We start from the raw sequence: 22,805 nt of genomic DNA on the forward strand, positions 1-22,805 counted from the left end.
ATGGCAGCCCTGGGACTACAGGCAGCCAGCCCCTCTATAGGTGTCACTGTGGCTGCTGCAAGGAGGGATGATGAAGGACAGACAACGGAGGGATGATACCAGTATCACCACTATAGAGAGTGCAGTGGGTTGGGTTGGATTGGGTTAATAATAATGTCTCTCCACTTTAGCACAGCTTAGTGCATTTGCCCCCCCCCCCCCCTCCAACTGTATAATAATAGGACACCACAGACTGCTCCAACTGTATAATAATAGGACACTACAGGCTGCTCCCACTGTGTCTCCAGTAATCTAATGCTGCTAGCTACTGTAGTGATGAGAACACTGGGACAGCATGAGGTGACAGTGACACAGGGAACAGAGCAGGGAACCGAGATGCGGTGCCCCATGCACAGCGCACATGAGGAGGAGTGTTGGCTAATCCTGTTTTGCACCAGAACAAAGCTGCCTGACCCTGGATAGGCTGATCTCCTGCTAGCAGCACTTCCCACACAGCCAAGACTGCCCGCTGCCTGCTGTTCGCCACTGCCCACCTCACCCTGCAGAGAAGGAGCTTTCCTGACTTCTTCCATCTGTCCCTCTTCATGGGCCAGCAGATCCTGTTGTGGAGTATGCAGGAAACGCTGCAGAGCCGACCAGGAGCCGCCGCTGATGCTGGAGACGGATGTGAGACGATGAAGCTCCGTCTCCAAGACAGGCTTCCGCCATTACCGGTAGTGCAGCGGGAGGCTGTCCAGGAATTTCCAGTCACCCGAATTCCGTGAGAATCCCGGAATCTGGGTGACTGGAAAAGCCTACTGGAGGGTTGCCACCAAATCCAGGAGAATCCCGGAAATCCGGGAGAGGTGTCAACCCTAAGTACAGTACTTCACAGGAGAATGCTTTGCAGGTCTCACAATTACAAGTGAAATGATTATCTTCACCTGTGGATCTTTTCAAATGTGTTAGTGAGTAATGTGCACCTGTCAGTAGCGCACGCAGGGGGGGTTTCCGAGTACCCAGAAACCCCCCCCCCAGAAGTCTAAGGGCCATTGTCTGAAAGCTGAGGGTCCCCTCTTTCCAAAAGTACAAGAATTTTTAAAATCGGACCTTGGGAACCGGAGATATCTGACTTCAAAGCAGTGGTCCCCATCCAAGCCTGTTAATTGCTGTTCCCAGTCAGATATTTCAGGTTCTGTCTGACGTAGAGTTTTTCTGAGGATATATTCCAAAATCTGTGACTCTCCCCCTTTGAAGGAAACTAGAAGCTTGTCTCTACTGCAGGCCAGCACTACCCACTCAGCAGCTCCTGCAAAGCAGGGAGGCGCCATGCTGAAAAGGCGCTGTCTCCCTCCCTGCTCTGCTAAAGCTGCCTCAGCCCTCACTGTCACTGCCTCCTGCATGCCGCCCGCAGCGCCTGTCTGACAGTGGGTGGCAGTATGGAGAGGCTGAGCAGCTCCCTGCACCGCACACACACTGTCCTCCTCCTGCGACCTGCCCCCTCTTCCTCAAGGACACTTGCGCTGAGGCATGTAGCGCTGTCTGTGAATGCCTGGATGACATGTCATGTCCGGATCCGCTCCCTACCCATTGCTCCCTGCACCTGTCAGCTGTCAATCAAATGACAAACAGGCAGCAGCGCCGCCTCCCCTTCCTTCCCTCTTCTCAGTGTGCTGTGCCAGTTTCGCTGCCAGTCCTCAACACTCAGCCCCCTCTATCTCCTCCTTCTCTCCCCTCCTTTCCCCCTCAGTCATGAGTACTGCACATACTTTTTGCACTGCTTTCGGATCGCATCGCACACACATTGCATGCATGCCGTGCGATGCGATCTAGCCCATAACGTATGCGATTCTCGCAGCGTGTATGGGCACCTTTAGTGCCTGCAACATTTTGCGGACACAGCACTGAGATGGTGTATGCATACATGTACATGCACCCGAGATCTTTCATAGGATCGCATGTTGCATACACTCCCACAAACGGGCTGCAGCTTGTTGCAATGGCAATGTGAAAGGGCGCAAAATGTATGGTTTGCAGGAGGGCGCTGGACACCCTAGCACCGGCCCTGCTCTACTGTTCCCAGAACCAGAGATATCAGCCTTCAAGCAGCTGGTTACTGCTCCAGCTCCACACACCTGGTATGTAGTTTTATATACTCCTTGGCAGATTGCTCTGCCTCCTGAACACTGATCCCCTCGTCCCCAGTACCATTTGGTAGATGGGATTCTCTAGTTTTTAATTCCATTAAAATCTAAGAAATCTATTTCCGGGAACTGGAGATATCTGCAGTCAAGCAAGTTGTCCTCCCACCAGAAAATTATGAATAATAAGCCCACTCCACTGTACACCCCTCCTCTGCATATTAAACATCCTCTACCACCCTGGAAGTAATGTATTAGGGCCCCTTCATTCAGCCCAATGCCCCCTTCTCCCACCCCATCTCCCACCATCTGTGCAGTAAAGGGGTACTTAGTGGAAATTACTGATCCAGGCCCTACATGCTGAGCGGTTGATATAATACCCCCTACCACCCGCGGGACATCTAAACATATACTGGGTCACCTAAGTGTCCATCTCCGTACTTTGCTCCGCCCCTCTGGAAACCCCCTTCTGAAAATCCTGCGTTTGCCACTGCCTGTTAGGTGGTCTGGAAAATGGGATCTGTGTGTGATCCTGGGGGGGCAACTTTGAGAACCACTGCATTAGGTCGACAAATACAAAATAGTTGACTGATAAAAGGGCCGACAGTGGTTAAGGTTGAAAGGTACATACTGGAATTTGTTTTCAGTTTTTGGGGTCAAATCTTGTATGATTGGTATTATGTGACCACCATCATTAGAAACATATACCCTGGTGGGTTTGTTTCGCTCGTTACCCTCTGCTCCCCCAGGTTATGATTTCCAATTGTAGTAATTGTGGAAAGCAAAACCTAAATTTGGGACAACATGGGGGAAAAAAAGCAAAAACATTCAGTATATCAACCATTCGTGATTGACCGTTGTCATGTGACCTTGTCCCCTGTAATCTCTGCTTATTTATTTATTATTAACAGTTTCTTATATAGCGCACACATATTCCGCAGTGCTTTACAGAGTATATTTGAACATTCACATCAGTCCCTGTCCCAGTGGAGCTTACAATCTATATCCCCTACCACATGTACACGCACACATTGGCACCTCTGCACAATTCTAGGGTTAATTTTGTTAGGAGCCAATGAACCTACCAGTATATTTTGGAATGTGGGAGGAAACCAGAGTACCCGGAGAAACCCATGCAAGTATGGGGAGAATATACAAACTCCGCACAGTTAGAGCCATGGTGGGAATGGAACCCATGACCTCAGCGCTGTGAGGCAGTAATGCTAACCATTACACCATCCGTACTGCCCATGCCACCTGTTATCTATATTGTGTTAGCCTACTGACTATATTGACGTATACACGGTCCATCATTTGGATTACCAGTGAGAGCAGGTGATGATTACTAGCATGTTTTGTTAAACTCATAACTGGAAACTTGCATGTGATTTATATTTTATTATAAATAACTGAATCATATGCAGCAGATTGGGAAAAGTTCTCCAAAAATAAAGTACAATTTTGGACGACCATTCGTCAGGATTGGTTGCGTGTGGTTCGATTGTATGTTTTTTGTTTGTTGTCTGCAGTGATTGGAGGAGAGTTACTGGTTTCCAGAGAGACTTTTCTCTTATCCGACGCGACTTGTGATGCCTGTGAGCTGGAAGATTCTCTGGAAACTTTCTTATAGGTGCTTTGTAAAATGACAGGGATGGAGGTAATGGTCTGTACCGAGCGGCTTGTAACTTTTTTATTGTCCTCTATGGATTTTTTATACATGAGGTATGCCTTCTCTAAATCATCTCTCTCTTGCTGGGTCTCCTGCAGAAGCTGGGAGAGCTGGCTGTTCTTGTTTGACAGATCCCAAACCTTGCTTTCCATGCCCCCAAGCTGAGCCTGCAGTTCAGCTTTCTGCTTCTGAGTCTTCACAATGACCGGGACCATCTCTCGGAGCTGCACGGAGAGCATTTGGTTTTCCTCCTTTATTTGGGAACACTGGTCTTCCTTCTCATGCAGCTCCTTGATGATATCCTTGGTCATCTTGCCTCTGAATTTGGGGTTCCCCTCCAGACCCAAGTCCACCCGGAGTTTCTTCACTGTTCTATGCAGAGCTTTGTTCTCATTGGTCAGCTCTTTCAGCTTGGCTTTCAGTTCCTGGATCTGGCTGCGTGATGAGACTTCAAGACATTTCAGTTTGTCCCTGGATGACTCCTCCCTGCGGAGGGCGTCCTCCCTTTCCTTCTGGCACCTCTGCACAAAGCGACTGACTTCATAAGAGGACATGTAGGACCTTACCGGAGGATAACGGGGAGTGTCGAGGAGTCTCACCTCAGATGCGGTTCTGCAAGAGAAATCACAGTCATTGACCAGATGAAATATGAAGACCTACAATGTCAAAGCTGTTATAAGTCATTATCATTCATCATTATCATACCAATAGGTCTACCCCAAAAGGTTGACATGCAATATGTCGGCATGAAAAGAGGTAGACACATGACATGAGTTTTTTGTGTATTGTTTTCAAACCAACTTGTTCACTTACTTCACCACCCATGTCGGCATAAAAGGAAAAAATAATAGTGTGCCGAGTGTAGCGAGGCACCGGCCCCGAAGCATGGAAAGCAAAGTGAGTCATACGAGGGTACGCCTTAAAATAATTGGGGGTCCGTGTCGACAATTGCCGACATTGACAGCCCAAAAATTTGAAACCTCATGTCTACCTTTTCATGTGTCTACCTTTTTCCATGTCAAACTTTTGACCCTGTCCACCTTTCCCATGTCGACCTTTTGACACTGTTGGCATATTGAGTGTCGACCTTTTGGATAGACCATGTGGGGGGAAATTTACTAAGATGGGAGTTCTATTTCACATGGGATGTTGCTATGGGCAACCAATCAGATACCATCTATTATCTTCTAGAATATGCTAAATAGATTCTGATTGGTTGCCCATAGCAACATCCTATGGGAAATAGAACTCTCATCTTACTAAATTCCCGCTGCCTATCTAATAATACACCCCCGGGCCCACGTGTTACATGTGCTGGGATTTACCTACAATGTACAGTACCTCTGGGCCTGCTCAGTGTAATGTGGTATACAATGGACAGTACCTCTGGGCCTGCTCAGTGTAATGTGGTATACAATGTACAGTACCTCTGGGCCTGCTCAGTGTAATGTGGTATACAATGTACAGTACCCCTGGGCCTGCTCAGTGTAGTGTGGTATACAATGTACAGTACCTCTGGGCCTGCTCAGTGTAATGTGGTATATAATGTACAGTACCTCTGGGCCTGCTCAGTGTAGTGTGGTATACAATGTACAGTACCTCTGGGCCTGCTCAGTGTAATGTGGTATACAATGTACAGTACCCCTGGGCCTGCTCAGTGTAGTGTGGTATACAATGTACAGTACCTCTGGGCCTGCTCAGTGTAATGTGGTATACAATGTACAGTACCTCTGGGCCTGCTCAGTGTAATGTGGTATACAATGTACAGTTCCCCTGGGCCTGCTCAGTGTAATGTGGTATACAATGTACAGTACCTCCGGGCCTGCTCAGTGTAATGTGGTATACAATGTACAGTACCTCTGGGCCTGCTCAGTGTAATGTGGTATACAATGTACAGTACCCCTGAGCCTGCTCAGTGTAATGTGGTATACAATGTACAGTACCTCTGGGCCTGCTCAGTGTAATGTGGTATACAATGTACAGTACCCCTGGGCCTGCTCAGTGTAATGTGGTATACAATGTACAGTACCTCTGGGCCTGCTCAGTGTAATGTGGTATACAATGGACTGAAGGGCATTATAGTGTTACACAATATAAACTGAAGAACTGTAATATGGCACAATATGAAGTGTAAGCCGTATATCATAATATGAACTGGGGACACTGTATGGCATAATATGAACTGGGGACACTGTATGGCATAATATGAACTGGGGACACTGTGGCATAATATGAACTGGGGATACTGTATGGCATAATATGAACTGCGGACACTGTATGGCATAATATGAATTGGGGACACTGTATGGCATGATATGAATTGGAAAAAGTGTGGAATAATGTGGCAGCTGTACAATGTGACTTCATGTGAACTAGGCCATTACAATGGGGCATAACATTAAATAGGGCACTCCTATAGTTCAGAAAAGGAACTAGGGCACTATTATGGGGCATAGCATTAACAATGGCACTGCTATAGTGCATAAAAGGAAATAGGGCACTACTATAGTTCAGAAAAGGATCTAGTGCACTATTATGGGGCATACCATTAATTAGGACACTACTATAATTTAGAAAAGTAACTAGTGCACTTCTATGGCGCATAACATTAATTAGGACACTACTATAATTCAGAAAAGGAACTAGTGCACTTCTATGGGGCATAACATTAACTAAGGCACTATTATAGTTCAGAAAAGGAACTACAGTAGGGCACTACTATGGGGCATAACATTAACTAGGGCACTAACATGGTTCAGAAAATGAACTAGGGTACTATTATGGGGTATATACATAACAACTGATGCAAAGTGGTGTCTCTATACAAGCACTGGGACAGGGGCCCCTTCAAAATGTTTCTATGGGGCCCACTAGTTTCTGGCTACGACTGAGGTTTGAGGGATAGCTATACTCTAGCACAGTGTTCTTCAAACTAGTTCAAAACCCCTGACAGCTCAGAGACAGGTAATAATGAATACACCTGTGCATCAGCTAGGAGACTTGACCTGTGTGAACTGTTGTGCTGGGTAAACACTGACCAATATATTGACTGTTCAATTGAACCACCCGTACACCCACTGCAGAATTTGGAGGTTGACAGCTCAACTGGAAAGACCCTTGTAAATGACCAAGTTATGACATCAGCCAAGACTGATCCGGCAGCATGTACGCAGAACACACTGCCCAATCCTACTGCAGATACATGACTGGTCTTCAGATAAATATATAGGTGTGTACTCAGCCTGGGGGGATCCTGAGAACTGAGGGGTAGATGTATGAAGCAGCGATAAGGGAGGAGAAGCGATAAAGTGTCTGGTACTTTATCTCCGGCCAATCAGATCCTCACTGTTAAGTTGCAGGCTGGGTTTATATAGGAACAGCCAGGAGCTGATTGGCTGGTGATAATGTACCAGGCACTTTATCACTTCTCCTCCCTTATCACTGCTTCATACATCTACCCCACAGTCTGAGAAGCACTACTCTAACATATATTATATGTGTTGCTATATACATGTATATAAACAGAATACACAGACAAATAAGCCACTGCTTTATTAAATCTATCTATATATTCTAGGAAAGTAGTCATGCCCATAGAGGAGAAGCAGGTGGGAAGTGTTGGGGTGATGCTGGGCTTATTGTGTCATTAGGGCCCACACCTTGTGGGGAATTTACTTTATTTTAGATTTCCTAGTATACATCTGGTATAAAATATATTACATAGAACATTACTTTGTGTCTGGTATTCTAGTATACAATCTGAGCCTATTACGTATGGTAGTCTAGTATACAATACAGAGCCCATTACTTCCTGCCTAGTATTGTAGCAATAAACAATTACTATATCAGGGTTGCCGACTAGGGATGCCAATCCCGGGGCATTTTTTCAATCCCGGGATTCGGGATTGAAAAATGCTCAATCCCGGGATTCCCGGGATTGGCTTCCCTAATAATAAAAAACACCCTGGCCGCCCGAGCGCTGGGTGGGTGGGCGGGTGTCAGGGACCGCTGGGTGGGTGGGGGGGCGGGTGGTTGTCAGGGACCGCTGGGTGGGTGGGGGGGGGCGGGTGGTTGTCAGGGACCGCTGGGTGGGTGGTTGGCAGGGAGCGCTGGGTGCCCGTGAGCGCTGGGTGGGCGGCCGGCCGTCAGCGCTGGGTGGGTGGGCGGGCGGCCGGCCGTCAGCGCTGGGTGGGCGGGCGGCCGGGCGGGTGGCCGGGAGCGCTGGGCGGGCGGGCAGCCATGGATGTGCGGCTGTGCCCTGCGCAGCGTGACCTCGCAGCGTGACCTCGTCACGCTGCGCACTGCGGGGTATGGGAGAAGCCGGGCAGCGTCTGAGTGCTCAGACGCTGCCCGGCATTAAACTGCGCATGCGCAGTTTAATCCCGAAATCCCGGGATTGGAAATTCCAACCCGGGATTGAAATCCCGGCGTTTTGGGGGCCAAATCCCGGGATCCCGCCGATCCCGGGATTGGCCACCCTATTGCCGACCCTCCCAGAATTACCGGGAGTATCCCGAAAATCGGGTCCCCCTCCCGGCCCTCCGGAAGGGTGGGCAACCCTCCCGGAATCAGGAGGACCCCCACTGAGCCCCCCGATCGCAGCATTTAAATGTCGCAATCCGCGGGTCTCAGAGGAGGGGGCGGAGCTAAAACAACACATTCATGTCATTTAGCTTAATGATGTCACAGTCAAGCCCCGCCCCCGGACGGGTAATGAAAGTCTCCTCTCCGGGCTTCTCCCGGAGAGGAGCATTTGAAAGTTGGAAACCCTGTACTATAGGTTTAGGAGGGATGCAGTTAGAATGCCGGCAGTCAAAATCCCGGCGCCGGAATCCCGTCCACCAAAATTCCGACACATAAATTAGTGTGCCGAGCGTAGCGAACCCGCAAGGGGGGGGTGATCCACGTCCCCCCCATTTCAGGATTTCGGCGGTCGGGATTCTGGCAGCGGGATTTCATACCAATCCTGTCTGGTATTCTTGTATACAATACAGAACCCCTTACTTCCCGTGTGCTATTCTAGTATACAATACAGAAATCATTACTATATGCCTGGTAGTGTAGTATACAAGAGTAGTGTACATAAGAGCCCATTGTCTGAAGCCTAACATGCATTATGGTTTGAGAGGTGTACTGTCCCTGTCAAACACCCAACCTGCCACTGTCCTCAGAGCAGGTTGATTAAATGCAATACAGTTGTATTGCAGTAAAGTCCATTGCCTGGAGGCTTAGGGCGGTATTCAATGAGAATACCTGCGAGGTGCAGCGAATCCTTTTTAGGATTCGCTGCACATTCGCCACGTTCCGGAGCCGGCGGGCTCCGGTATTCAACGTGTCAGGGGCTCGCTGCCCCTGACTGGCGAATATGAGCTCCTGCGGCGATTGCCGCAGGGAGCCTGAGGACGGTGCCAGGCAGAGAGATGATAGTCTCTCTGCCTGCCCCAGAACTTTGTGGGGGGTAGGTGGGGCTCCCCGGGTGCCAGGCAGCACAGGCTGCCCCCCGGGGGTGCCAACAGGGGAGCGTATATTCACTACACACGATCGTAACGATCGGGTGCAGTGAATATATGAATATGTAATGAGCGGCTCGGCTCCGGCGCCCCCTGCTGGCTGCTGTGTAAAAAAAAAAAAAAAAAAAAAATTTAATTAAATATATATTCATGTGCTTACAGCACATGAATAAAAATAGCATGCCCCTCCTCAGAATAAAATTCCTGATTTTTTTACACCAAATTATGATTATTTTAAAAGTTCACATTCCACTTCACCATAAAAAGATAGCGATTGCTACTCGGTGAATCATGGTGAAAAAAACCTTGAAATGTATTCGCCATGTTGTCATTGAATAGGGTGATTCACCGTTTTAGTCAGAAATTCGCCAAACAGCACAAATTCGCCATAAAAACATGGCGAATCAGGCTCATTGAATACCGCCCATAATCTTATATACAACACAGTGCACGTTGCCTGGAGACTAATATTACATTGCCTGCGGGATAATATGTAATAGAGAGCCCACTGACTGGAGGAAAATATTAAATACAGTGCTCATTGCCTGTAGAATAATATGCAATACAGTGCCCACTGCCTGTAGGATAATATGCAATACAGTGCCCACTGCCTGGAGGATAATATACTGTACAATACAGTACCAGCTGCCTGGAGGATAATATACTGTACAATACAGTGCCCACTGCCTGGAGGATAATATACTGTACAATACAGTGCCCACTGCCTGGAGGATAATATACTGTACAATACAGTGCCCACTGCCTGTAGGATAATATACTGTATAATACAGTGCCCGCTGCCTGGAGGATAATATACTGTACAATACAGTACCCGCTGCCTGGAGGATAATATACTGTACAATACAGTGCCCACTGCCTGGAGGATAATATACTGTACAATACAGTGCCCACTGCCTGGAGGATAATATGCAATACAGTGCCCACTGCCTGTAGGATAATATACTGTACAATACAGTGCCCGCTGCCTGTAGGATAATATGCAATACAGTGCCCACTGCCTGGAGGATAATATACTGTACAATACAGTGCCCACTGCCTGGAGGATAATATAATGTAGAATACAGTGCCCACTGCCTGGAGGATAATACACTGTACAATACAGTGGCCACTGCCTGGAGGATAATATACTGTACAATACAGTGCCCACTGCCTGGAGGATAATATACTGTAGAATACAGTGCCCACTGCCTGGAGAATAATACACTGTACAATACAGTGGCCACTGCCTGGAGGATAATATACTGTATAATACAGTGCCCGCTGTCTGGATGATAATATGCAACACAGAGCCCACTGCCTGAAGTATAATATGGAATACAGAGCCCCACTGTCTGGAGGCCAATATACAATACAGTGCTTATTGCCTGGACACTAATATTGGTACGTGCTCATTGCCTGGAGGTTGATATGCCATACAGAGCACCCTGCATGCAGTCTAGCTTACAGTACGTAAACGTGGAATAGAGGTTTATGTTGGTTACTGCAAGATGCATATGATTTATGTTATCTGCAGCAAGTCCAATCACCAACTCTGACCCAATGCACGCGGGGCCACACATCGGGTCAGAGAGTGGATGTCAAACACATGCGATTTGGTACAATTTCACATGATTTCCCATCCCAATCCGTTGGAATCATGTAAAATTGAGCCAAAATTGCATCTTTGTATGGGCCACAGAGCAGGATCATATACACGCCACATTTGCAGAGGTGTAAGCATCTCGAAATGTGCATGGCTCTGCAGACATGCACAAATATGCTATTTCCCCTGCTATTTTTCTTTTTTTGAGAGGGTGGGGGGGGGGGGGGGGGGGATTATTTACATTATTTTATTAAATTTTAAAGAAAACACCTGGAAAAAAAAAAGAACAATGTGGTATATTGTCAGTTAATGGCAGAGAAGAATCACTAGGTTTGAGGTGTCCCACAATTAGCATTTGCAGTCTGTTCTCCTCAGTTATGTGAGACATAATACACACACAGAGCAATGTGCACTAATACCTGAGGGTCCATGCAGAGTGAACAGCAAAATGGAAGAAAATTATACCTAAAGTCAACACAGCAAAAATGTTGATACAAGCAATGGGTCAACACAGAAACATTGACACATAAAAAGTTTGACATGAGTTTTCAAGGTGTATTGGTGTTAATGTCGACACCTGAGCCAGGTAGTGTACTGGCATGCTTCAGGCCAGGTGCCTCGTCTCACTGTGCTCGGTACTTTAACGTTCCCAATCCGAGTCCACGTGGATGAAAAAAAATATTTTAAAGATCATGTGAAACGTGTCATGTGTTCATGTCAATGTCGACCTCTTGCTTGTGTGACATTTTGACCATGTCCACCATTTGTATATTGCCCATAATTGACAACTTATTGACTGTCGATCTAAACGTTGTCTGTCAGCCGGGGGCGGATTTAGGGGTCAAGCAGCCCCTAGGCACAACTTTTTTGCCCCCCCCCCCTTATTAGGCGTGAGGGGGGCTGGGGAAAAGATGGGGGTAGATAGAGGGAAAGAGAGACAAGAGAAGAGAGAAAGAGTAAGAGAGAGGTCGGGAAGGTGGAGGAAAGCACAGAAGAGATGAAAGAAAAATAGAGAAGAGGGCTGGGGAGACAGAAAGAGAGCGCGCAGGTGTTTGGAACACACATTACATATGTCCACCACTCCCCCCCTCCCCTTCAGTACAGGCTTCACTGTGCCGCCCCCCTCTTCCCCTTCTGTATAGGTGGTACTACAGTGTACCTGAAAGCCATGGCAGCACAGGGTCGGCCGGGGTCGCACATGGTCGCCGGCTCCTTCACTGGCGCTGGCAGCTCAGCTTTTCCCTCCTCTCACCAGTGCTGGCGGGGGAGGATGGAACGGCGCGTAAGGTGCTGGAGGGAGGATCGCAGGACTGAAGTGACGACGCTGGAGTACAATGGGACCGTGGCTCAATGGATTTGGTAGGTCCCTCTCACCAGCGCCGGCGGGGGGAGCATGGGACGGTGGCGGCAGGAGCATGACTTCAGCTGTGGTGCTGGAGGGGGGAGAGTGAGACTGAGGAGGTGCCGCTGGGCAATGCCCTGCAGCAGGGTCAGCGTGGGACTGAGGCAGTGCTGGAGGGGGGGTTGCAGGGGACTCAATATACTGCCCCCGTCTGCTGGAGGTCTTTCACTCACCAGCCCATGTGAGTGGAACATGGGCTGGTGAGAGGGACTGCATCTGCGATGCTGAAGGAGGGAGCGCGGGACTGCACTGCCCGCAGCACGCATTGTATTGGAAAAAAAAACTTTAAAAAGGGTGCAAGGGAGGGATGGCTAGCTGCCGCCCATAACAGGTGCCGCTTCTTGGCCCGTGCCTCATCGGACCGTGCATCGGACTGAGGAGAGACGCAGAGATGTTTCATCGGCTCCTTTCTTGGCTCCTGATTGGCCGCTAGGCGGCCAATAGAACCATTCTGAGGAGAGGTGCAGAAGATGAAACATCTCTGCGTCTCTCCTCAGTCCCAATGCGGGGAGCTGCTGGAATCGCCGGCATTTGGCAGAAGACCTGGACTACTTCGGAACGAAGAGGACAGATCTTCGCAGGAGGAGCTTGGTGAGAAGGATTTCCTTCCAAAGGTCCCCCATGGATTTCTTCAGATCCAGGACCCCGGACTCTTCAGCCCTGGAGCCCCGGAACCAAGGCCCCGGACCCCGGACTCTGCAGCCCCGGACCCAGGAACCAAGGCACTGGACCATGGAGCCCTGGACCACCGGACCCAGGGACCTACCGACGGGCTCAAGATAGGTAAGTATCAGTATGTGTGGGCTTTGGATGAATTAAAGTTTTATTTTTATTGTGTCTGTGTGTGTGTTTATTTGACTATTTTTATTACTGTGGAACTACAAGTGCCAGCGGGCCCTTTAATGCCCCGCATGCTGGGACTTGTGGTTCTCCAAGTCCCAGCTTGCGGGGGAGGCTTGCTAGTACTCATAGTTCCGCAGTATTAAACAATAGTTTATTTTATTTTTTTACACAGAATCAGCCCCGTGACCACCGCTCCAGGGTCATCGGGGACAGCACCAGGCTTCAGCACGCAGATTTTTTTATTTATTTTTCTATTTTTTTTTACACATTGCAGCCTGCACGGATTTGACTGATCTGTGCAGAATGCCTGCACGAATTCGTATTAGCGGCCATATATACGGCCGTTAAAACGAATCAATACGACATCGGGGATTACAAAGCAGTCGTATTTGACTGCTTTGTAAATTACCCTCCGGAACATGACTTTGAATACGGCTGAAACAGCCACATGCAGTCATAGTGATTCGTATTAAGAATACGAATACGATTTTTTGTATTCGTATTCTTAGTAAATTTCCCCCTGTCACGACCACCATTGCAGCTACCCGTGCTCCCTGTGCTGTTCCAGCCCTGCAGACCTCTGACGCTATGCCCTCTGCCCCGGCACTCACCTCCGCTGCTGACGCCGACCTGCTGCATTCTGTCACTCTGTCACCCAGGCGCCATGTCCATTCACCGGGTGTCAGTTCTGTTGTGCAGTGTCTTGGCGTGCTGGCTCCGGGTGGCGTGAGGCACGATCCGCCATGATGGTGTCCGCGTCCTTCTAGGCCTCAGGCTGGAAGCGCCGTCCGCATTGCCTCCGCGTAGTATTCTCCGCCAGCTGGTTTCTGTCGCCACAATGGGCGGCGGCCATCTTGTTGATGTCCACAACCTATGCTGCGCTGCTCCAGCTGTGATGTCACTCTTGCGGCCCATCCCCATTCAGCTCAGCACTTAAATATTGACTAGCCGGGCCAGAGCGGCAGTCAGTACAATGTTGTCCACCAGATAGCATCTCTGTGCATCCCTGACAATTCCTGCAGTATCCGCTGCAGGCTGACTCCTCTAACTTCTGGGTGAAGTCTATCGTGACTATTCCCGCTGGTCGTCCACTGCTCAAGCCATATCCTCCCACGGAACTCATCTGCCACCTCTTAGGATAAGGACAAGGTTAAACACCCCAAAGGTGTCATCTTCCTCCTGCAATCCTGACAGTCAATATCCGTGGCCAGAGGGAGGGTGGGGCACAGAGTGTCCCTTGAGGGCGCCGTTAAATGGGTGGCTCTGCTAGAGCAGCGGTTTCGTAAGTAAGGGTGTCAAGCCCAAACACAAAATATAGAAAGAAAAGGGGGTGTGAAACCGCGCTTTTACCAGTTAATGTGCAGCAGGTGAGAAATAAAAATACATTTATTATAAAAATACACTTATAAAATTCACTTATAAAAACATATATAATTATATGCGGTAGGCTGGTACTAATTGCTAATAATATGGAGCCGTGATAGTCACCCAGATTTTCTAGTGTTTGAGAGTCCAAGTGTCCGTTCCTATGGATGTCTCCTGAATGTCCCAATAAATGTGCCGATAGGACTGTTGATAATAGGTTCTCCTCCGGCCTAGGGAGCCCCTGTTGGTATCAGGCTCGACCTAGTGGGTAATTTTCCGGCCCAGGGAGCCCCTGCTGGAATAGGGCTCGACCTGGTTGAGAGGTGCAATGTCCTGATAGATGCGGCTGCTGGGGTGTTAATTCAGGAGAGCTGGTCCGGTCACAAGTAAATGTCTGGGTTCCACTGTGGGTGTCAGGGCTCCACCACACCGACGCGTTTCGCTCCTTAGGGCTTTTTCAAGGTGGCCAGTATCCCTGGTATCCTGGCAGCCACGACCTCATACAGCAAGAACTACTACTGGACTTCATCTTATTTCCATTTCTTCTTTGTTATCATTCAATCATCCAATCTTCCAACCACCCAATCACCCAACCATCCAATCTTTCAATCTTCCAACCATCCAATCTTCCAATCATCTTCAAGCTTCTTCAATAAGTATTATCATTATTGTCTTCTGTCATTCAACCAATATCTACAGTTATTTCATTGTGCCTTCATCCATATCTTTGTACCGCAGTATCTTCATTAAAAAAAGGTTTAATTTTATTAAATTGCTTCACTACATTCTGTCGTTCATGCAACAGCCCTACATTAAAGCACCCAGCCTCCGTTACACTCCGGCTGGTGCTTCAGCAAGCTCACGAAACGTGACATCCCCATAGTGTCACAGTGCCCGCTTTATTACACAGAGAATGTCGCAGTGCCCACCTTATTACACAGAGTGTTGAAGTGCCCACCTTATTACACAGAGTGTTGAAGTACCCACCTTATTACATAGTGTCGCAGTGCCCGCATTATTACAGAGTGTCGCAGTGCCCGCAATTATTACAGTAAGTGTTGCAGTGCCCGCATACTTAAACAGTGTCACAGTGCCCTCCTTATTACAGTCTCTGAGTGCCCGCATTATTACAGAAAGTGTCGCAGTGTGTTGACAGTGTCAGAGTGCCCTCCTTATTACATAGAGAGTGGTGCATTGCCTACCTTATTACAGAGTCTCCCAGTGCCCACCTTATTACAGAGAGTGTCTCAGTGCCCACCTTATTACAGACAATTTCACAGTGCCCGCCTTATTACACAGTCTTACAGAGAGTGTCGCAGTGCCCGCCTTATTACAGAGTATCACAGTGCCAAAGCAATGCTCAATATGTATGCGCTATATAAGAAACTTTTTATGAATAAATAATTACAGAGTTTCACAATGCCTGCCTTTTTATGTAGTGTTGCAATGCCTGCCTTCTTACAGAGAGTGTTGCAGTGCCCGCCTTCTTACAGAGAGTGACGCAGTGCCCGCCTTATTACAGAGAGTGTTGCAGTGCCTGCCTTATTACAGAAAGTGTCACAGTGCCTGCCTTCTTTCAGAAAGTATCGCAGTGCCCGCCTTCGTACAGAGAGTGTCGCAGTGCCCGCATTATTACAGAAAGTGTCACAGTGACCGCCTTCTTACAGAGAGTAAAAAAAAAAGGTGTATACAGTAGCAGCGCTTTAAATGGAATATTTAAAATACCATAAAAATTATAATTAGTAAAGGATTGGACCAGATTGTACAATTAAAAGCAATGATACATTTTATTCATAAAGTGACCAAATTGTGCTGGTACGATAAAAAGTTTGTGGGGGGGGGGGGAGAAAATGGGATCACAATGCGGGGCTGTCCATTCCTATTATGCCTGGGACCATATAAAGTGCAGATGCAAAGACAATTGGGTAGGGATTACCGTTCACCTGTAGACACGCTGGGGTGTAAGTTGCTCTCCCTGGGACTCAAGGCCCAAGTTGGTATTAGGGCCGAGTCACCGTCCAGAGTAGGGGAGACACCCGGAGTTGGCACTCCCAAAGATGGTGCTGGGGTCCTTAGAGGTGTTATATGTCCATGGTTAGGTCAATCCAATTTGGTCCAAGGCTGGTCTGGAACAGTCCAAAGATGGGGGTAAAAAGACACCTGACGCATTTCGCCGACTCAGTGGCTTTATCAAAGGTCTTGATAAAGCCGCTGAGTCGGCCAACTCCGGGTGTCTCCCCTACTCTGGACGGTGACTCTGCCCTAATACCAACTTGGGCCTTGAGTCCCAGGGAGAGCAACTTACACCCCAGCGTGTCTACAGGTGGACGGTAATCCCTACCCAATTGTCTTTGCATCTGCACTTTATATGGTCCCAGGCATAATAGGAATGGACATTGTGCATTGTGATCCCATTCCCCCCCCCCCCCCCCCCCCCTAAACTTTTTATCGTACCAGCACAATTTGGTCACTTTATGAATAAAATGTATCATTGCTTTTAATTGTACAATCAGTCCAATCCTTTACTAATTATAATTTTTATGGTATTTTAAATATTCCATTTAAAGCGCTGCTATACACCTTTTTTTTCTCTTTGCCTAGTTCGGGCCTAACTAACCCGATTTAAACCAGCAGCTGCTAGTGACTCAACCCAGGTCACAGCGCCACCTTTACCACCTTCCTCCCCTGTGGAGGAATACCTTCTCCTTATTACAGAGAGTGCCTGCCCTGTTATACAGTGTCACAGTGCCTGCCAGAACCGACTCCCCACACTCTACATCGTCATGTAGTCACAGACACATATATTCAGTTACAGATACACGTTACCATTACACAGACACCTATACTCTAACACATATACAGATGCCTATACGGTGTAATTACACAGACACAATATCATTGAATGTCCTTCGTAAGTTACAGTGACAGTATTGGCAGCTTCTCATTCCTGTGTCTCTCCGTGGGCAAAAATACACTGCAAGAATCCACCCCCAGAGACCCCCTACTGCAACCACCATTCTCTCAGTGAGACTGCCCCTCCTCGTCTGGGAGGCAGAGCCTCTGACTGTCTCAGAGTCTTACCGGGAAGTACAAGAGGCAGGAGGAGGCGGCGCTATTCTGCCTGGTGATCATCATGCTGCCACAATGGTGGGCCTATTTTATGTGGAGGCCTGGAGCTGCAGCTCCATCCGCCCCATTGTTAGTCTGGCCCTGATGCTGTGTACAGGCGTCGTACCCTTATACGTAGTATGCAACAGTAATACACCGTATACACATATTGCCACAGTAAAGCACCTTACACATATGGCACATCTTATTAATCCACTGATTCAAATAATTCCTCCATACACAAACTGCTTCCTATACATTACTTATGCCCTTATACACATAATGCACCTTACACATATGCCCCACATGATTAATGCCCATATACACATAAGGCCTTTTACACATACTGTACTGTATGTCCCACATTATTTATGCCCTTATTCACATAATGCACCTTACACATACTGTATGTCCCCCATTTTTTATGTTTTTATACATATAATGACACATAATGCCCCATACACATAATGTCCTTTACATACATGTATGCCCCACATTATTCAATGCTCCTTTATACTGTACATAATGCCCCACATAATCTCTCACTTTTGCCCCATATTATTAATTGCCCTTATGCATATAATGCACCTTACACATCCCCACTGTCTGCTCCCCTGCTCTTACTTAGCAGCAGCCGGGATCCAACTTCCAGACAGGTGGCACACGGCACCTACATTCCCCCTGGCTACTACCCTCCCGCCTCTGGCTTTCTCCCATCTGCCCAGTCCATGCCCAGGGAGCTACTACTTACCCGGCTCCGGCCATGGCTCTTGGGTGTCCCCTTGAAACACATAGCAGAGGCGGCCACGGGGTTGGGAGCAGCCTATGCCAGACATGCAGGGAGGAGGGCTGAGATCCGGAGATCCGTGCACCCGGTCCGACAGGGAAGAAAGCCTTGCGAAGTTCCGGCACGCACCCGCCAGGGTGTGGGGGTCCGTGCTGCCGCCACCGGGTTGGGAAGGAGGGTTTGCAATGTTCCGTTATGCACACACCAGGAGAGGGAGAAGGTGTGCGGGACCGTGCATCCGCCGGGTGGGGAAGCGGGGGTGGGTGCGGAGGTCCGTGCACCTGCCGAGTGGGGAAACTCTGACCGGCATAGGCAGCAGAGAGTCAGTGAAACCAATCATAGCTGTCTGAGTGACAGGGGCGTGCTATAATAAAGGCAGAAAGCACCCCCCTGTCACTGAGGCAGAGCTATATAGGTTTTTTAAATGTGATTTTGCAGCCTGCTGCTCGGCCCCGCCCCCTGCCCGCCCCTGTTTCTGGAACCTGAACATTATCAGCCGGAGGCACTGCTCCCAGTGCCGCCGAAACCAATAAAAATATAATAATTATGGCATAAAAATGAATAGAATAATATAAAGCATTTACTTATGACACACAATGGGCCTTATTTTGGTTCACTCTTTCTGACAAAATCCTTCTTAGATGGACAAAACCATGTGCACTGCAGGGGAGCATATGCAAAATGTGCAGAGAGAGTTAGATTTGGGTGGGGTTTTACTTCAAAGTGAGATCTATATTGAAGTGTAAAAATAAAGCAGCCAGTATTTTCCCTGCACAGAAACAAAATTACTCACCCAAATCTAATTCTCTCTGCACATGTTACATCTGCCCCCCTGCAGTGCACATGGTTTTGTCCATCTAAGAAGTATTTTGTCAGAAAGAGTGAACCAAAATAAGGCCCCATGTGTCATAAGTATTTTCTTTTATTATGTTTATCATTATTGATTATCATTAATGACAGGGGAGCCACTGCCTCCCCTGCCTCCCCTGACTGCACGTCCCCGACGTTGCCTTAGTTTAAGGGGGGCAGGTGGCAGCGGAATGGAGGCAGGCTGCGAGTGTGATGCCGGAGGGAGGTCAGTGTGTCACTAGACTGTGCAGCCTGGAGAAGTCGGGCGGCGAGCGGGTTCGGTGCTGCGGCCTGTGCTGCAGCTCCGATGTCACAACTCGCTTGCCGTCCCACCTCTCCCGGCCGCACACAGTCATGCCTAACCTGGTCACATCGGCAGGGGAGTTCAGCGAAGAAAGAAAGGTAGAGAGTAAGTTCTGTGCGCCTGGGCAGCCTATGGTGGGTACATCCAACAAGGGTGACCCTGGACCCCCAAGAAACAGTGGAAAAAGTGACAAAAGATGGGATTTTCCCTCCACCGGCGCCCTTGTGAATTTAAAATACGTCCCTAGATATATAGGAATGGTCCTCTTCTCCAAATACTGGCTAGAATATACAGATATATATAACCATATGTTCCTCCTGTCCCAATAGCTTCTCCTCTTCTCCCAAATCGACTGCTTATTTGGATAGTGGAACACCAATCCTCACAACCATAGATCATTTATCTCGGTCCGGATGAGACCCCAAAATAAATGCAGAAAAGATACATACAGTATGGTGCAATACCACTTTTATTGATATACGACAAACATGTGATGTTATAGTACAAGAAAAGAAAATGGCTAAGTACCGGATGGAATGGAGAATCTGAATTGAATCATTTCTTAAAAGCGCTTGAAATACAAAAGGATGATGGTCCGGAATCCATCATCCAAAGTTCTCTGCGGTCGGTAAAAGAAGTCCAGATCCTATTCAGGGTTACACAAATAAACACCAAAGACCTCCGTTCAGCAAAGAGCCTCCAGTTGTAGAGAGCGGCGGCGGTGCGGGGGGCGTGTTCGATTGGCTGCACAGTGTGACGCCCAGCATGACCTCTGACCACATCACGCTGCGCGTCTGAGCTGCACAGCCGGCACAGGACTCAGAGCAGCCAGGCAGCGTCTGAGCAAGTGCTCAGACGCTGCCCAGCATTAGACTAATCCCGAAATATTGGGCAATATTGGGGCCAAATCCCGGGATCCCACCGATCCCGATCCCGGGATTGGCCACACTAGTCACGGGCCTGGCTAATAATGTACAAGGGCCTATTATGAGAAGTGGAGGAGGTGAGGCCAATGCCATGTAGAACCCGTACACTGTAAGCAACAATGTCTTCCTAAACACATCAAAATACCAACATGATTTATGGCCCACATGATGATGGGCCTACTTTATGTGTAGGCCTGGAGCTGCAGCTCCATCTGGCCCTGTATAACCAAAATTCTCTGCACTACATCAATACACTATATACCCCCTGTACGCCGCACTACAACACTACACTATATACCCCGCACTACATTACTACACTATATACCCCTACACTTCACACTACATCACTGCACTATATACCCCCTGTACTGCGCATTATATCACTACACTATTTACCCCCTATACCCTGCACTATATTACTACACTATATACCCCCACACTCCACACTACATCACTGCACTATATACCCCTATACTCCGCACTACATCACTGCACTAAATACCTCCTACATGCCGCAATACACTACTACACTATGTGGATTAAACGGCGCCGCCCCCCCCCCCCCCTTTGTTCGCCGAATTCACTGGTACAGCTGCGAATGGATGTTTTGCATAACATCACTACAATATATACCCCCTATACTCCACACTACATCACTACACTTTATACCCTCTATACTCCATACTACATCACAACTCTATATAACCCCTATATTCTGCACTACATCACTACACTATATATCCTCTATACTCCATACTACATCACTACAATACATACCCCCTATACTCCGCACTACATCACTACACTATATACCCTCTATACTCCATACTACCATACATACCCCCTATACTCCGCAGTACATCAGTACACTATATACTCTTTATACTCCATACTACATCACTACAATACATATCCCCTATACTCCACATTACATCACTACACTTTATACCCTCTATACTCCACACTACATCACTACTCTATATAACCCCTATACTCTGCACTACATCACTACAATACATACCCCCTATACTCTGCACTACATCCCTACACTATATACCCTCTATACTCCATACTACATCACTACAATACATACCCCCTATACGCCGCAGTACATCACTACACTATGGGCCTGATTCTGGTTAATTCAGTAAATTGCAAAGCTCGCAGCTTATCGAGTCCCAGTTTGCCAACCCCACAAATTGCTGACCTCCCGCCGCCGTATCCCCTTCGCAACCATGGTATGAAAACACATCCCCTTACATGTCCCGCTGCTGGAGAAATCATTCGATGGTTGGTGACCATCTAATGATTTCTGCAGGGCTCACATATATAGTCAGTGGAGACTGAGTTATATTTAAGGGCTTCCGGCCAAAGACAGGGCAAGCGGCTGACATCATGTGACGTCCGCCACCTGCTCCCGGCAATGTCCATGAAACGCTGGGCGTTCCCATGGCGCATAGCCGCCACTAGCTCCCCCCGCCCCCCATGCTGACAGTGCTGATTATGCGTATGTGCAGGGTACCACCATCGGTCCCCCATGCGAACATGCGAGGGACCGAATTCACTAGAATCAGGCCCTATATACCCACTATACTCTGTTATTTAAAGTTATTGGAATCTATGGGACACATTCGGGTAACTGTGATAATGGCATTATGAATTGGGATGATCTACACAAGTAACAACAACTGAGTTCTGTAGACATTATGGCAGGAGAATTGTGTGGGCCTCACCTGTCAGGACCTATGGGGCTCTGCAGGATGAGGCTGCTCTTTTGTGTTTTATTGGACTAAGGCCCTTATTCTGATCGGTGCGTACTTTCCCGAATTCTTTCGGATCGCGTTTTTTAGCCGTCTGCGCATGCGTGGGGAACGCCATGCGCATGTGCCACGCATGGTCTCCGTACTTGTTCTCACTAATACCGTACAGAAATGTGCACCGCAATCACTCGGGCAATATGGGCGTGTTATGGGCGTCATGCGGAATGACACAGGGGCGTAGTTTCAAAGTGGGCTAAACTGGGCGGAAACATGGGCGGACACGGGGGAGTACACTTATTTTGGTAGGTGTGCATTCGGATAGCACACCGAATGCACGCGAACAAAAAGGGAAGAAATGTGCGGTGTCCAAAAGGCTAGTATTGCTTAGCGGGCACCACTCGGTCATGCGCTAGGCAATCGGAATGCCTAATCAGGACGGACGCACCTCAACCAATGTCAGCTGAACAGAATACAATCACCTAATTTACTCATTACTTGTAAATTACACGCTTCTCACTGCTTCAATTGAAACCAATGCACCTTAAATGGACCATTACTA

General features: G+C 48.1%; 1 protein-coding gene across 1 annotated transcript in view; it reads right to left on the minus strand.

The window, feature by feature from the left end:
* Positions 1-3,423: 3,423 nt before the first annotated feature.
* The window catches only part of LOC146027123 (uncharacterized), a 75,169-nt gene continuing 55,787 nt past the window's right edge, over positions 3,424-22,805 (minus strand). Inside the window, exon 2 of the mRNA XM_083158095.1 lies at positions 3,424-4,401. Within this exon, the coding sequence (XP_083014221.1) occupies positions 3,597-4,401 (805 nt within the window). The 3' untranslated portion in view covers positions 3,424-3,596. The remainder of the gene's footprint in view (positions 4,402-22,805) is intronic.

Source organism: Crinia signifera, chromosome 8, assembly GCF_055691185.1.
Source record: "Crinia signifera chromosome 8, ASM5569118v1, whole genome shotgun sequence".
NCBI lineage: Eukaryota > Metazoa > Chordata > Amphibia > Anura > Myobatrachidae > Crinia > Crinia signifera.